Raw genomic sequence first — 14620 nt, 5'->3', positions numbered from 1 at the left:
ACGGCTGTAACTGGAGAGGAAGTCAGAATCAGAGAGCATGAAAACTCAGCCGATACTGCCCGGCTTGTTAATGTCGTTTTCCCTCTGATGACAATCATCGGAAGTGGAACGGTTCCATCATTTATGATTCTAGCAATGCGCTCCATCCTGTTCCTGAAGGCTCTCCCTAGGCCTGTAAAACTGCAGATACATACAGGTGCACATGTTGACCTGAATAGGAAAAGTCTCACAAAAACGTCTTGTGCATGCAAAACGAACTTTGCCGTACTTAGCGCGGTACACATACTCATTTATCTAGAAGTGCACATTAAAAAAGCACACACGTGAGCAAGGATTTGTTCCCTCCTCCGCACACATGCACACACACACAAACAATAATGTCCCCATGAAAGGAAGGCGGAGATCTAAGGAGACCTAACCAAATTTGACAGTCAACAGCCCTGTTAAAGCAGGCCCCGCTGCAACCAAACATAGCGGTAATTGTAAATGTCAGGCAGAATTAACACAAAATAAATAGCTTTACATTCCTTATGTGTACATATGAGAGGGAGAAAGAGAGAAACATTACAGCAGAGCCATAGGCGCAGCTTTGCGCAAGTCAGTCATCAACTAGCTACACAGCTTGAATTCTGTATAATTTTAATCTTAAAGGAAATATGACCTATGCTCATAAGCATTCAATTATATGTTATGACTGTATAAACATATTACTCATATGTGAACCATGTAACATTTATGGTTTTTTTTAACATAATACTGTGCATTTACCATACTATTACACTTGTATTTTCCACATATTCTTCCTAGGCATGGTCACTTTGCAAATGAAATCACTCATGATGAAAGAACTAACCCACGGACTGGACTCTTCTTCTGCATTCCTGCCGGACTAGTGTGGTATGACTGACTGACTGGCTGGCTGGCTGGCTGGCTGGCTGGCTGGCTGGCTGACAGACTCGCTGTGGTAAAAATCTGAACTGGCTTACTTTGGGGAAAGGCCGGAAAGAACTTGTCATGTCTCCTCTGCTGACATGGAAACACACAAGAGGAAAGAGGACTAAAGCAGAGGGAGAAAAAGAGAGAGACACAGAGAGTGTGTGAGATATAGAAATTTTGTTTTACGCACGCATTCATGCATGCAGGCCTTATGGTCTCAGCAGTATACATCCGCTCATTTGTTGTTTTCACTGTGTTATGTCCCAGTTGCCCAGTGCTCTGTATTCACTGTTGTGTATACTGGTTGGGTTAGGTCATGGTTCCTGGCCTGACTTCTAGACTGGGTAAGGATTAGGTTATTATTGTTCTGGGAAGAACTACCCACACAGCAGCTCCAATATTCAGAGAACTATGATTTTGTACATATTGTACTCTGTGCTCACAATCATTGTGTCTGAAAGTCTTGAGCTGGAAAGCAAATAATTGGGAGTCAGCATTAGATGGTAGAAGAGATAAAAAAGAGATATATAGTGGAACTTATGGTGAGATCACATTAGATTACATTGTATTAACATAGACTGAAACGATCAATGTTCACTAACAAGAATTGCAAGTAAGAAATGATCCAATGAGTCAAATCAAACTAAACATACCTGCCACTGGCAGCACTTCAGTGTATTTTTACCTTTTATAGTAAGTTATTGTATTCATGATTTAGAATAGTATATGTTTTATATTTAAACATTATGATAAATCTACTATAAAGTAGTCTGGGCCCCAGACTACTTCAGAGAAGTGACTTTTAGTGGAAACGGGCCACACTAATCAAATAGAGGTTCAGAGTTTTTACAAAAATATGGCAACCCACCGAAGAATATAAACAGTCCCGAGAGCCTCTTAACCACTGCAACAGCTGGTGGGGCTGCCCACATTTTTTGGAACTCAGCTGTTTAAGTCAAAAGTGGCATTAACATGTGGCCTTGCAATTCACAGAGGTCAAGCTCAAGCGAGAAAGCATGAATCGTGCCAGAAACACCAGTAGTCAAAGAGAGACCTTTTCAAAAATGTATCCCTGAGTCCCTGGCCCTCGACCCCAATCAAAAAACTCACAGACACAGAGGAAACCCACCAGTAAATCAGCCTGTCACTGGCTTTCACACACTGGGTTTGATCCTGGTGATATATAGCTTTAATATGTGGACGGAATGATGGAGAAATGAAGTGAAGTAGAGAGAGGAACAGGGAGAGAAAGAGACAACGCAGGATAGAGAGTAAAAAAAAGAGAGGAGGAATGGTCCTTTGAGAATGACTTGTGAATTTGTGTGAAAGTGTGTGTGATAGGTTGGAGAATACTTAAAACTTACTTACAACTACACTTACTGTTACAGTAATGTATGATAACAAATTTGTTGATAAATGAAATGATGAGTCCAGTCACCCACAGATTCAGTCGCACTCAACATAAAAGCAGCAAATCCAAATGATTGAAACACATTTGCACTTTAGATAGTGAGTGGGAGGAAATTATTGTAACAATTATTAAATATCAGATGATATCACTCATGTCATTAATATTTGATAAATCTCTGACAGGAAATGTGTTTTTCTCTAGTATGGTAGTGAGACAAAGCAAATACATTGATACACAATTACCGATACATACTGTTATGTTCTGACTTTTCACAGTATGCAGCGGGTAATTTTTACTTAGTATTCTGTATTCTGTTGTAGTAAGTAGCTACACCAAATTTTAAATGGGTATTAATCATTTTTTTAATGTTTCAGAGCAGTATTAATTTTGGCTATGTGTGGGGTCACTTTATCCTGGGAAATGTAGCATTAACAAAGACACCGGTGGTTCTCAAGACAGTGTCAAGGTCCCCTTTGAACTCTGTTCCCATTTTGCCAATGACAAAAATATACAGACATGCCAATCAGTAGTTTCACAGTTTTAATATTCCCTACAACCACACCCAGTGACTTTAAAACCCCTTAAAATAAATATCGGTCAAATTTTAACCAGAACATTCTCTATGTGCAAAAAAAGAAACTGCACAAAAATAAATAATTTTGAAATATTTCCTTTTTTGTATATTCTGGGTTACTTTATGAAATGTCTTAAAATTTCAGACTTAAAAAAATAAAACTTAGAGTGTGTTATTGCTTTCAAATGTCAAATGGGTCAAATTTGAACATAACTAGTTTTTCAGGAGGGCACACTGAGTTTGTATAAAGTGTGATACTGACATTCAATAATAGCTCAGAAAAATGATGATCTGTGATAGTTTATTGTATATAAACTGATGGGAAATAATTAATTTCCTTATGGAATTGTATGACATTATAGAAATGTAAAATTGCAGTGCAGTGATCACCAAAATGTATTGTGCACATGTATTAATACTTGTCAGACCTACGACATTAGTAGGTTTAGTAATTTATATCAAACAAATAATATAAATCAGTCATAGAAATTTTCTGTGACCATCTGTTCATCAATAAACTTGAAATGGGTACAACATCCCAAAAGACTGGCATTTCAGATGGTCTAAAAATGAATGCAAATGTTTCCCATTGCCATTAGCATGCATGTATCAGTACACAGAGAATAAGCCTGTAGACGCTCTGACTCCCATAATTTACCTCTAATCCTCTCCTCCTTTGGCAGAATGTATAAGAGCTGGATACATGGTAAACAAAAGGCTATTTTGTCTCAAAATAAAGAGCCCAACTGTATGAAATTAATTCATGGGAATGATGCAAAGAGTGTGACAGCAGTGGAAATTGGGCTCTCATTTAGTATCACGATCATGTAATCATCCTGCCTGCTGCTATAGAAGGAGAGACAGTGGGAAAGAGAAGGACAGCAAGGGATGCAAATTTGCTTATGTTTTAATTAGTACTAATAAGCTATTAATGTTCATAATTTGACCCCTAATGAATATTATCAGTATGCTAATGAAGTAGAATTGAAATAAAGAAAGAAAAATTGTAAAGAGAGAGCGGCGAGGACATTAGACAAGGTGAGTCAGAAGAAAGAGCAGAAGCTGTAAATTGAGGATAGAGAGCAGAGAGGTGAAGAGAGAAGAAAAGGCTGAAAATTAACTGAGGCAGAATAGGAGACAGGCGGGGAAAAGAGCAGAGTGAAAGGAGGGCAGCGAGTGACAGAGATGATGTAGAGAGAAAGAGAAAGAGAGAGAGAGATGACAGAGTGCTGACATCAGAGACCCAGCAGTCCCTCCACATCACTCAGCTTTCATGGAAAATCAATTCTCCCTGGTCTGGACATTGGTGTCAACAGCAGGCAGGACCAGCATCTCTACAGCCTCGCTTCAGCCATTAACATTAAGAGACAGAGTGGTATTAACACTGCCTCTTCGGGTATCATTACATTCACTTTGATATTTATCTATAGGGTGCTGGGCTGTGGTCCAGAGTACGTTCTTACTGTGAGAGGTTGTGTCGATTGATAATGTAATGACCAGGTTTTAGATGCATGAAAGTTTTGGGGTAGGCACTAAATACAATCAAATATATTACTTTGCCTCACTGCACTGAGTGTGAATCATCTTTAATAACACATCAGTTAACCAAATGTGTTTTTTGTGCCTCTAAATGTGTCCCAAGAACATTGGCCACAGAGGTTCTGTGAGTGAAAGTCCTAACCTCTCCACAATCAACAAGGCGTCTATCAGATACTACAGCTGAACACAGCAGAATTTAACTAAATTAATATCATTAACTGCGAGGATTTGCTTCCTCAGCTGAGGAGAGACTGCAGCAGCAGGTGGAAAAGAGGGTAGGGACTCACATCAGGTAATGATAACTCCTGTTGAGGCTGCCAGGACTAGAGTTCCCAGGGTTCTGTGCGGCATCACGTCAGTTGGGAGCGCGCTGACAGCAGTGGACGCAGTTTGGAGAAGACAGCTGTAGCGGGATTTTTGAAGTTGGAGGCGGACATCCACCTCCCGTAGGAAGGACTGAATGCTGAGCAGAGTGCCGAGAACGGAGTCTCGTCTGAGGCTTGGTGTGTGGACGGAGACTCGCCCATTTAGCCGGGGTGCTAACGCTAACAGGAGTGGAGGCACGTGTTTGCGCATTTACAGCCGTGTGAGGGCAGTTCTTCTTTGACATGCAGTTTTTGAAAAGTGGCGACAGGCAGAGCAGACTGGTCCTGGAGGTTAGCGGCAAAAATTCAAAAGGCTCTTCATGGCTGCCCCCAAAAGGAGAAGAGACATTGTAGCGAGAGTCCAGGATCTTAACCACCGCCAGTTTGAAATCAAAGGAGAGTTTTTTCTTGCTGGGTGAGAGCTACACAAACAGTACAGTCTCATCTTTGGATTTCAAAGACTCATCTTCATCCTAACGGTGTGGTAAGATCAGTGTAGGTGAGAGTCATATTTAAAGTCTGTGTAAAGTTAGAATAAATATGTGTTCTGAGTTTGACGTACCACAGAAAAGTGTGTTGTTAACCACCCTGCCAAATTTGAATGATTAAAGAAATCGCCAAATATATGAAATTAGGCATCAAAGTTGCGTAAAAATCAGCCTCTGTCTCTGCTCCCAAACGCTGTGGGCGTGTCTGCCAAATTCGCTGAAACTCCGCCCCCTACCAAGTGTCACCTGTCAATCAAAATAACCACCGCTACCTGAAACATGGACGTTAGCTTTCTGCTGCTAACTGCTAACTCAGTTAAATGGCAAACTGTAGAACTGTAGTATTAGTAGTGTTAGATGTAGTAACAATAACTCGCCACTAGACAGGTTAACCACTGAGTAGAGCGGCCTCTCGGTCTTATATAGTAGGGGAGGGACCAAGGTCACGCGGGCACACCATTACCTCACGGGGTACCCCTTTTTTGCAGGCTCAGAAAATCAGGAAAAATGAGAGGGTGAGAAACTGTTTAAGGCTCTATCTCCACAATTCAGTACTACACAGTTATCAGCCTTTTCACATGTTTTCTGTAACCATTTTCCAACATGTATAATATGTTTAGAAGTAAATCAATGAATTGACTTTACACAGATTTTAAAAGGGACTGCCTTGTGGTGAGAGTGGCTGTGATTGGTGTGTAACTGATAAAGTGTGCTGATTCAATCAATGGCTGTCAGCTGATTACAGCTGGGGCGTATGACTTCCATGTCCTGCAAGAACTGTGTTGCTTCATTTATTACACTCCAGCTGTGAGGAAATATTCTCTAAAGTTGACATTTCTGCTCCAACTAGGTCTGTAAACACCCTGACACACTTACGAAACCTCTATCATGGGAGTTTTTTGTATTCCAGAACCTTTTATTTCAACACAGAAACCTTTGAATTTACATTATCTTGTTAAATCAATCAATCAATCTTTATTTGTATAGCGCCAAATCACAACAAAGTCATCTCAAGGCACTTTACACATAGAGCAGGTTCTAAACTGTACTCTTCAGGTTTTAATTTTAAAGAGACCCAACATTCCCACATGAGCAAGCACTTGGCGACAGTGGCAAGAAAAAACTCCCTTTTTACAGGAAGAAACCTCAGGCAGAACCAGCCTCAAAGTGGGCGGCCATCTGCCTCGACCGGTTGGGGTAGAATGAAATGTAAATGAAATAGCCAGAAGCTTTCTCTGGACAAAACATCTTGACACACCTGATTTGCTAGGGATTTTACCCTTTCTCTGTTATCAAAATGCAGCCATATCTGTACTTTCCACTAAATAAAACCCCCACATATTCTGTGGTTGTCTCCCCATCATACCACCCCTGATAAAGAGGCTTTGACTGTGATGATATTTTCTCTTTTCTTTGTGGTACCAACATTTGTTAAAGTCACAAAAATGGTGTGAACACTGCAGCCGTGGGACCTGTGTTTGTGTTTGTGTTTGTGTGTGTGTGTGTGTGTGTGTGTGTGTGTGTGTGTGTCTGTGTGTGTGTGTGTGTGTGTGTGTGCTGTGATGATAACACTTTACGTTACTTTGGTAATAAAATGATTGAAGAGTCTGTGTGTGTTTAGGTTCCATAGAGAGCACAGACAGTACAAAGCCAACAACCAACATTCATCTTTGTGTGTGTGTGTGTGTGTGTGCATGTGTGTGTGCATGTGTACATGTGTGGAGACAATATTGTGACAGCTTTCTGCTTACACTGCAAGGAGCACCCTTCCCGTGAACATGTGTACATATAAGATTCGCTTTGTGTCAGCACTGACTCGCCTTGTGTGTGTGCTTGCACATTATGTACAACTCCGGAGAGGCAAAGGCTCAATGCTTCCACAATCAATTTCTGCAGACGGATAAACATGGTGTGCAACAAAGATAATTAACACATGACATCCCGGTTCTTTATCAGTGAACTTTGAACCCAGGAAGTCAGCTTAGAGGGATGACATCCTCACAGCAAGCCACAGGGGCAGCTGAACGGGGCACTAGGAGTTTGTAACATGGCGTCAGGCCCTGCAAAGCAGCTGCACACAGCTGGAGGCCAGTTTTTAACAGGATCCGAAAGGGAAGAGTAGGGCGATAGAGGGATGAGGCCATGCAGCAGGCATCAAAGGGAGGAGACATCTCCACACAGGGGGGATAGGATATGGGCTGTGCTCTTTCTCCAAAAAAAAGACATAAATAAATAAAAATGCGGTGCATTTACATCAGCTGTATCCAAACAATAAAACACTTGATAAAATCCAAATACAGTTCAGTAGAAAGTGAATGTCTTTGTCTAGAATTGGATACATTTGATGGTAGCTAACAATATTTTTTTTCTGTCTATAAATCAACAGACAAATGTAGAAGGCAAAGTTCTATTGCATTCAATTATGATGGAGTGAATGGTTGAAAAAACAATTAAAAAGTAAAAGGTTCTCAAGAGAACAGAAAATGGCCTCAAGTCAACGTAATACTGTTTAAAAATCAACTTTTATTTATTTATTTATTTTGTGCTTTGTTTTGTTTTTTTGCCTGAATAAACAGCATTTATCTTTTTTAAACTATTTCCTTGCTTTGGCTTGAGTGTGGGGTCAAGAAGATGGTTTGGCCCATGAAAAGGGTACGTTAGTTACTCAAATAGAATTCAAGTTCAAAACATAGTTGTAAAACTGTTATGCTTCCGTGAAACCCAAACCCTCACAGAAACAGTGGTGGTTTGTCAAAGGTCTGGAAAAAGGAGCAATGTCTTATTTCAGAACTGTATTTTTGATGATTACATATTACCCCCTGTTCAAAGTGGGAAATGAATTTTACACATCATGACTTTGTTTTCTCATTATCATTACTCTCCAAGTGGAACCGTGCTTTCTGTGTCTGCAGTAGCTAAGGGAGCACATTTCAACAGTGCGCTGCCATGCAAGATGATGAATGGTGCTGGTTAATCTTCTCCTGCATTACTGCATTATCATATGCCATTGTTCGCAAAGTTCTCATCTACTTGGACAGAACTGACACAGGCGTTTCACTTAGAGCACACCTGCCTTCCATCCTCCTTTCTATGGCTTCATATCTCAACTTTCATTCTCTCTACCTCCCCCACTTCCGCCCAGCCTTTGTCTTTCTCATCACCCAGGTGGTTTGAATACCATGGAGGTTTTATAGATAAAAAACAAGACCAAATTGGTGGCGTTGTCAAGCATACTGTGTTCATTGTTTCCTGACGTGGGGAGGGCAATGTCCTGTTTTCTCTCTGTGCACATCTGCTTGGGAACATCTGGATAGTGTCAGCCTTTCAACATTAAGCAGAGCGACCATCACTCTTTCCCTTCTCTGACACATCTCATCTTCTCCCAGTCAGCAAAAGAAAAAAGAAAAAAAGGAAGATCTTCCATACTGAAATGACACAACAAAAGTACTTTAACAACGGATGATCGGAAACAAAATGCTTTATTAGATGTGGCTGGGGAAACATGGAGGAGACAGCAGGGTGGAAAGGATTAGAAACAGAGGCTGAGGTGGTTAGGTCGGGAGCTGGTTACCAGATGTGGAAGGGTTTGTGGACAAAGGGGTCCAGTATAGACAGGTGCATGAATCATGTGACAATCCTATCACGAGACAGAAGGTTAATATGGAAAGATTCTACAAAAGCCTGCATTATGTTCAGTGATAATTCTTTGAAATGGTCAACAACAGCTTTGTTCATCAGGGTTACCATATCTGCTTTTGCAAATGGGCTTGTTTTTCTGGAAAGTTGCTTTAAATTGCAGTACAGCAGTATAGATGTCTAACCAAGCTAGCACGATAAAGTAAGTTAAATGAATATTTCTGTTTTTATTGTGTAGTATACACACAGTCAAATGTGTGTCTCTGTTTTTATTTCTGTCTTGTGATTCTTCATATATTTTACACACTGACTTAAAAGATAGGATTAAAGACAGGATAATTTATCTTTCCTTGGCTTTAAAGGTATGTGTTTATCACACACACACACATATGTATAAATATATATATATATATATTTTGTGTACACTTTTTGCTTATTCTAATTTGAGCATATGCATATGTTATATATGATGTTTAATTGCATATTCTTGGGACAATTATGTTGAATCAGTAATTTCAAAACACTTTACATCAGATAAGGTTACTTGCTATAAATGCAAAATGTGACGAAATGGTGATCTGTAGAACGTAAAGTGAACATGTGGCATCTTGTTACATACAGAAATATTTTTAATAATATTTTTTAATATTTTAGATATATGATTGATGAGGACAGTCTCCATGCTGAAGCTTATAGAGTGTAATCATCCACGTAGATATGTCATAGTTTTTTAATCGGCTTTAATACACAGTATCTACAACTGCCATGGATTTCAGGCACAGGCACACTGTCAAATCCTCATTGGGCATTTAGTATTTGAATGCTAACAAAATAATAGTTTTAATATCCTTTGTAATATGACATGGTATTGAAACCTTGCAAGTGAAAGTTTTTTTTCCCACTATAGAGCCTGTTAAGCCTGGTACATGGAGTTACAGAGCTTAGTACAGACAACATTCAAGCTCTCAATTATGAGCTCAGAAATTACATTTGCTCTCTGTGGCTTTGTAAATTTTGTAAAAGTCAATCATGTGATAAAATAAAAACACAGCAACAGGTCTATCATCATCCATTTTTTGGAAAATATTTTGCCAATATTTATTATAAAAATATAAATGTTTCCACTACAAATCATTTTACATTAGTAGACAAGGCCATCTACATTTGAACACATAAACTCTCACACAGACACACGGGTCAGTCTTGAGAAAAAAAAGGAGGGATCTGGATATGGGGGTGCATAACAGTATTGCTCTCTCAGATGTCCCAGGTTTATAAAGTAAGTCAAAAACCAAAACACAGATAACACTGACACATAATTTACTGTATGCTACAAAAAAGACATCAACATTGCGCCATATAATGTTAACAAATAAATAATAACGTAATCACAATTTCCTTTTTTATTGTAGAAAATAAAAACAAACAAAGCTGACAAATATAATTCAAAATAAGATAAAATATAATACAGATGATTTTTGTCTCTTTTTTTAATTAAAAATGTTGCACAATTTTTATTTATTCTTTTATACATACAAAAATTTGTACAAAGAGGGATGGCCATGTACATATAGTGGGATCTGTAGGGCTAGTTGCTATCATTACCATGGTTTACATTATGTACATGCTAATTAGACCACATAGCAGCAACAGCAGCATCCACAGGTAGACCAAGTAACAGAGGACTGACTGACACGATGAACAGGGCTGGGTTTCCCAAAAGCACCAAAATCACCCCTGTCCATTAAATACGTTTAGTCTACATCCAAGGCAATAACATTCCCGTTCAAAGCAAAGTGCTCAAATATCGTGTACTAAGCATTTGGGAGAAGCTTTATTAAAGACAGCACCCCCGTGGTTGAATATTACTCATCCGACAGCACAAAGTACCAAAGTGCCAGTTCACAAACACTGGTTATGTGTTGCACTGAGGGACTGGCTGGGTGACGCCAAAGAAAGAGACTAGCATCTTCATGTATTTTACTGTATCATCTAAATTCTCCAGGTGCCTTCAGGAAATCCCATCCTGGATATACAGTACCAGTCAAAAGTTTGGTCAGTGTGAAAGTTTGTCAAAACTTTTGACAGGTACTGTATGATCAGAAAGAAATGATTTATTATAAGTGTTGCATCTCTCTTTTCATACCTTGTTAGGTTAGGACAGTGATAATAAACCACATGTCCATATGAGAACACAGAAATTAGACCAAGACTTAAACCAAACCAAAACCGGATCTTTTTGCATGGTGATCCCAACATGATCCAACCCAAATACATGAGGCACTCTACTTGTTGCATTAAACACACCAGAATTTATGGGTTAAGAGCAAATTTTACACTAAAAATCAAAGTCTAAATTTTTTTTATAGATAATTTCTGAACAAAGAAGAAAATGATGATCTCACCTGGCTTTTGTTAATAACTTATTGATTCAGATCAAAGCAAGGAGACCATAGGTTTACCACACCCTCAGAGTTGCAGTGTTGATCTTACTGAGTGGAGTATGCTGTATATCGTTTATGGTTACTGATGCTAACTTTTCTTCCCTGAAAAAGAAACTCAAGTAAAAACATACATCTAGTTTAAAACACTTCTGCGATATGACAAGAATGTCTGAAGAAGAGTTTTGAATAATACTGCTTTTCCTCTTATCAATTTCTCTCTTTAGTTTCCCGCTCTCGTAACTTGCGCCCTCAATTCCTGGTTCTGCTCCATTGACGTGATCTGTTTCCCTTTGTTAGAGAAATAAGAACAAAGAACGTATACATCCTGAGATTTCACACAAAGGGCATTGGGTCGAGGGAACAGCACTATAACTGTACAATATCTTCTCATAAGCACATTTAACATAGATGTCACTGTATGGAAAATTCCTGCGTGAAGTGCGTTATGGCCCCTGTACCTCCAAAGCAATACATAGTACATGTGACAGACTCATGGCTTCCATACAATGCAATTATTTAATGGATTATTCATAATTATTGCTTTTATGTGACATGTCTACTGAATGCAGATGCTATAGGTTAGAGCTTACAGAGTTATTGTCTAGGTGTTGCCGTATAGTTATAACAGCTTGTTCTCTCATGGAAAGAAACAGTAAATGTAGGTAGTTACAACAGAAATTCACGCCTCAAGACTTCATTAGTCCAGGAAGGGTCCACATGGGGGTCAGCTGCTGCTGCCTGCCATGACCTTTCACACAGGGTACCTTAGCCGTCCCACCGCTTTTCTCCATAGGCTGCTGATCAGGTGTGGTGGGAGGAGACTGTGAGCATGGCCGTCCCCAATTGGCTGTAAAGGGAGGGCTCTGCTATCCAGCTTTGCCAATCTTGGAGACCTGCAGCTTTATGTTTGCTTTATGTTCGTCCAATCCTTGCCCTGTATCCCAGTCCAGTCCAGGGTTGACCAGGTTTCTTGGACCTCCTTGGCTCCCCACTGCTCACTCTGCCCCCCCACCCCACCCCAAAACCCTTATTGTTTGTAAGGCATCTCAACTTGGGCATGGAAGGACGGAGGGTTCAAGAGTCTAGTTGCACAGGACTCTTCCCATTTCAGGACATGATATCGTCTTTCAACGGAACAATAAAAGCCCTCGTTTGATTAATTTCCTAATATTCCTCCATTTTCTTCCATTTTAGTTTGGGTACACAGTCACTGTGTTAGAGTGCGATTAGCTCCCACAGTCTGTTAACACAGACCGACAGACAAGTCTCTGGTGGTTTTCATTTGTTGATTTCTATTTTTTAAACAGGTACTGGGCCATTCTTGGTGTGGGATTCAAGGGCTTTTAGGCTGCTCACGATTTTCTTCTGCGGTCCAACGATAGTTACGCCAACCTTTTTCAAATCTCTGGTGTGTCAAGAAGAGAGAGAGAGAGAGAGAGAGAGAGAGAGAGAGAGAGAGAGAGAGAGAGAGAGAGAGAGAGAGAGAGGGAGAGGGAGAGGGAGAGAGGATGAGATAGGTCAAATACGAGATACAATCAGGGAGAGAGACGGAGGGAGGGATTGGGAGAAAGTGTGCGTTAGTGATGAAGGAAGTGACACCCATGTGACATTTAATGGCATGCCCCCAGCACTGCTCCCTTCACTTTCCCATGCAGCTGCCATTAACAAAGGACTGCATTTCCCAGAAGGCCGCTGAGCTGCCACATCTCTGTTCAGGATATAGTAAAGGGAGTGTTGCCTCCACTCTCCATCACTAACAAACAGGGAGATGGGCCTGTGGGGTTACACTGACAGCTACTATGACCCTGTCAGTGCAGGCAACAATAGTATGCAAGGGCCACAGTGGCATAAAAAGACCTAGTTTACTGCATTGCATTGGACTGAATATTACAGGCAGGTAGGAGTATGTTAAAAGGAGCAGCACTGGTACATGTGGACAATATAACATGGATTTGGATGGATCTGATAACTTAATACTAAAAGATTTGTTACTGTGCATGCATTGAAGTGTAGGAAAAGACCATCTGTTCAGGAAAACTAGCCCATTTAGAGCTTCAGCTTTAGTGTCACACATGTTATGCATTATACAAATCAAATAAGCACAGTAGTTAGTCATCAATAAAACATCAAGCCATTTCTTAAACAAACATTACCAACAACCCTAAAATGCATAGTAACCTACAACACACAGACTTGCTGATATTACAGTGCACAAGAAGAAACGGTCACATGTTAAGACTCTTTTTCTCAATTATTATAACAAAGGTATTGTATTAGTAGAAGCAGCAGAGTTGCAGTTGGAGTGATGGTATTACTATAACAAACACGTTCAGCCATTGAGACATTTTAGTGTAATTAAAACGTTATTACAAAAAGGTTTTATTATGAAAGCAGAGCATTAAGTTTGCAAAAGCAGTCAAAACAGCACACACTGAGACAGACATTATTTCACTCTGCGCTACAATATAAAGGGATAGTGAAATTAAATCAAGTTAATTTCACAATTTTATTTGGTACCTACACAGAGTAATTAATGTAAACGTTATAATTGCATCTGAATTTCTATAAAATGTGTAGTAAATAAATCCAAAGGATTGTCCTATACATACACAATAGATTGGTTTCCATCCACACGCTAAATTCAAAGTATCTTTTATATTAGTATGTACTTACAGCTTACAGTGTGATGGAAACAGCTATTGTGTTATTACTAACTATCCCTTTAAAAGTCAGTCAAGTGAAGGCCCATCAGTGTTTCTGGAGATAGACTACTGCTCCCAGGTGGGGCCTTAGCTTCGTTCTACCACCCACCATCCAGAGCCCGAGGAGGTGGACAGGAGCTGGGCGTTAGAGAGTGGTGATCCCCATGGACGGCTCCCATTCTGGGCAAGTGGCCGGTGTGACGTGGACCTCCGTCAGAACCACTCTACTGAGAAACAGCCATGCCCAGTAATGTTAACACATTAAACTGGATGTCATCAATATGTGTCATGTCTTGTATGATATTTAACACGTTTTAGTTGTAAAGGATAAGTCTAAAATATGTATCCTTTTACTACACAATGTAAAGTGAACATCTACAGTATGTTACAGTCAGGGAGGGTAAGATACTCAATTTTCAGCACACTGGATAGTAACTCATGTTTTTGACACAAGTTACATTAAAAAAATAAACAGATAGAAAACAACATATTTAGTGGTCACTTGTGGACAATCCTTTTAGCAAA

The 14620-nt window shown here is 39.7% G+C and overlaps 1 protein-coding gene across 3 annotated transcripts in view; it reads right to left on the bottom strand.

Moving 5' to 3' along the window:
- Window positions 1-12692: 12692 nt before the first annotated feature.
- epha3 (eph receptor A3) overlaps window positions 12693-14620 on the bottom strand; it is a 98831-nt gene continuing 96903 nt past the window's right edge. For all 3 annotated transcript variants that reach the window (XM_062431645.1, XM_062431643.1, XM_062431644.1), the window contains one exon: window positions 12693-12798. In XM_062431645.1, the coding sequence (XP_062287629.1) occupies window positions 12693-12798 (106 nt within the window). The remainder of the gene's footprint in view (window positions 12799-14620) is intronic.

This window comes from Scomber scombrus, chromosome 13 (genome assembly GCF_963691925.1).
Source record: "Scomber scombrus chromosome 13, fScoSco1.1, whole genome shotgun sequence".
NCBI lineage: Eukaryota > Metazoa > Chordata > Actinopteri > Scombriformes > Scombridae > Scomber > Scomber scombrus.
This window is presented reverse-complemented; position numbering and strand designations above follow the sequence as displayed.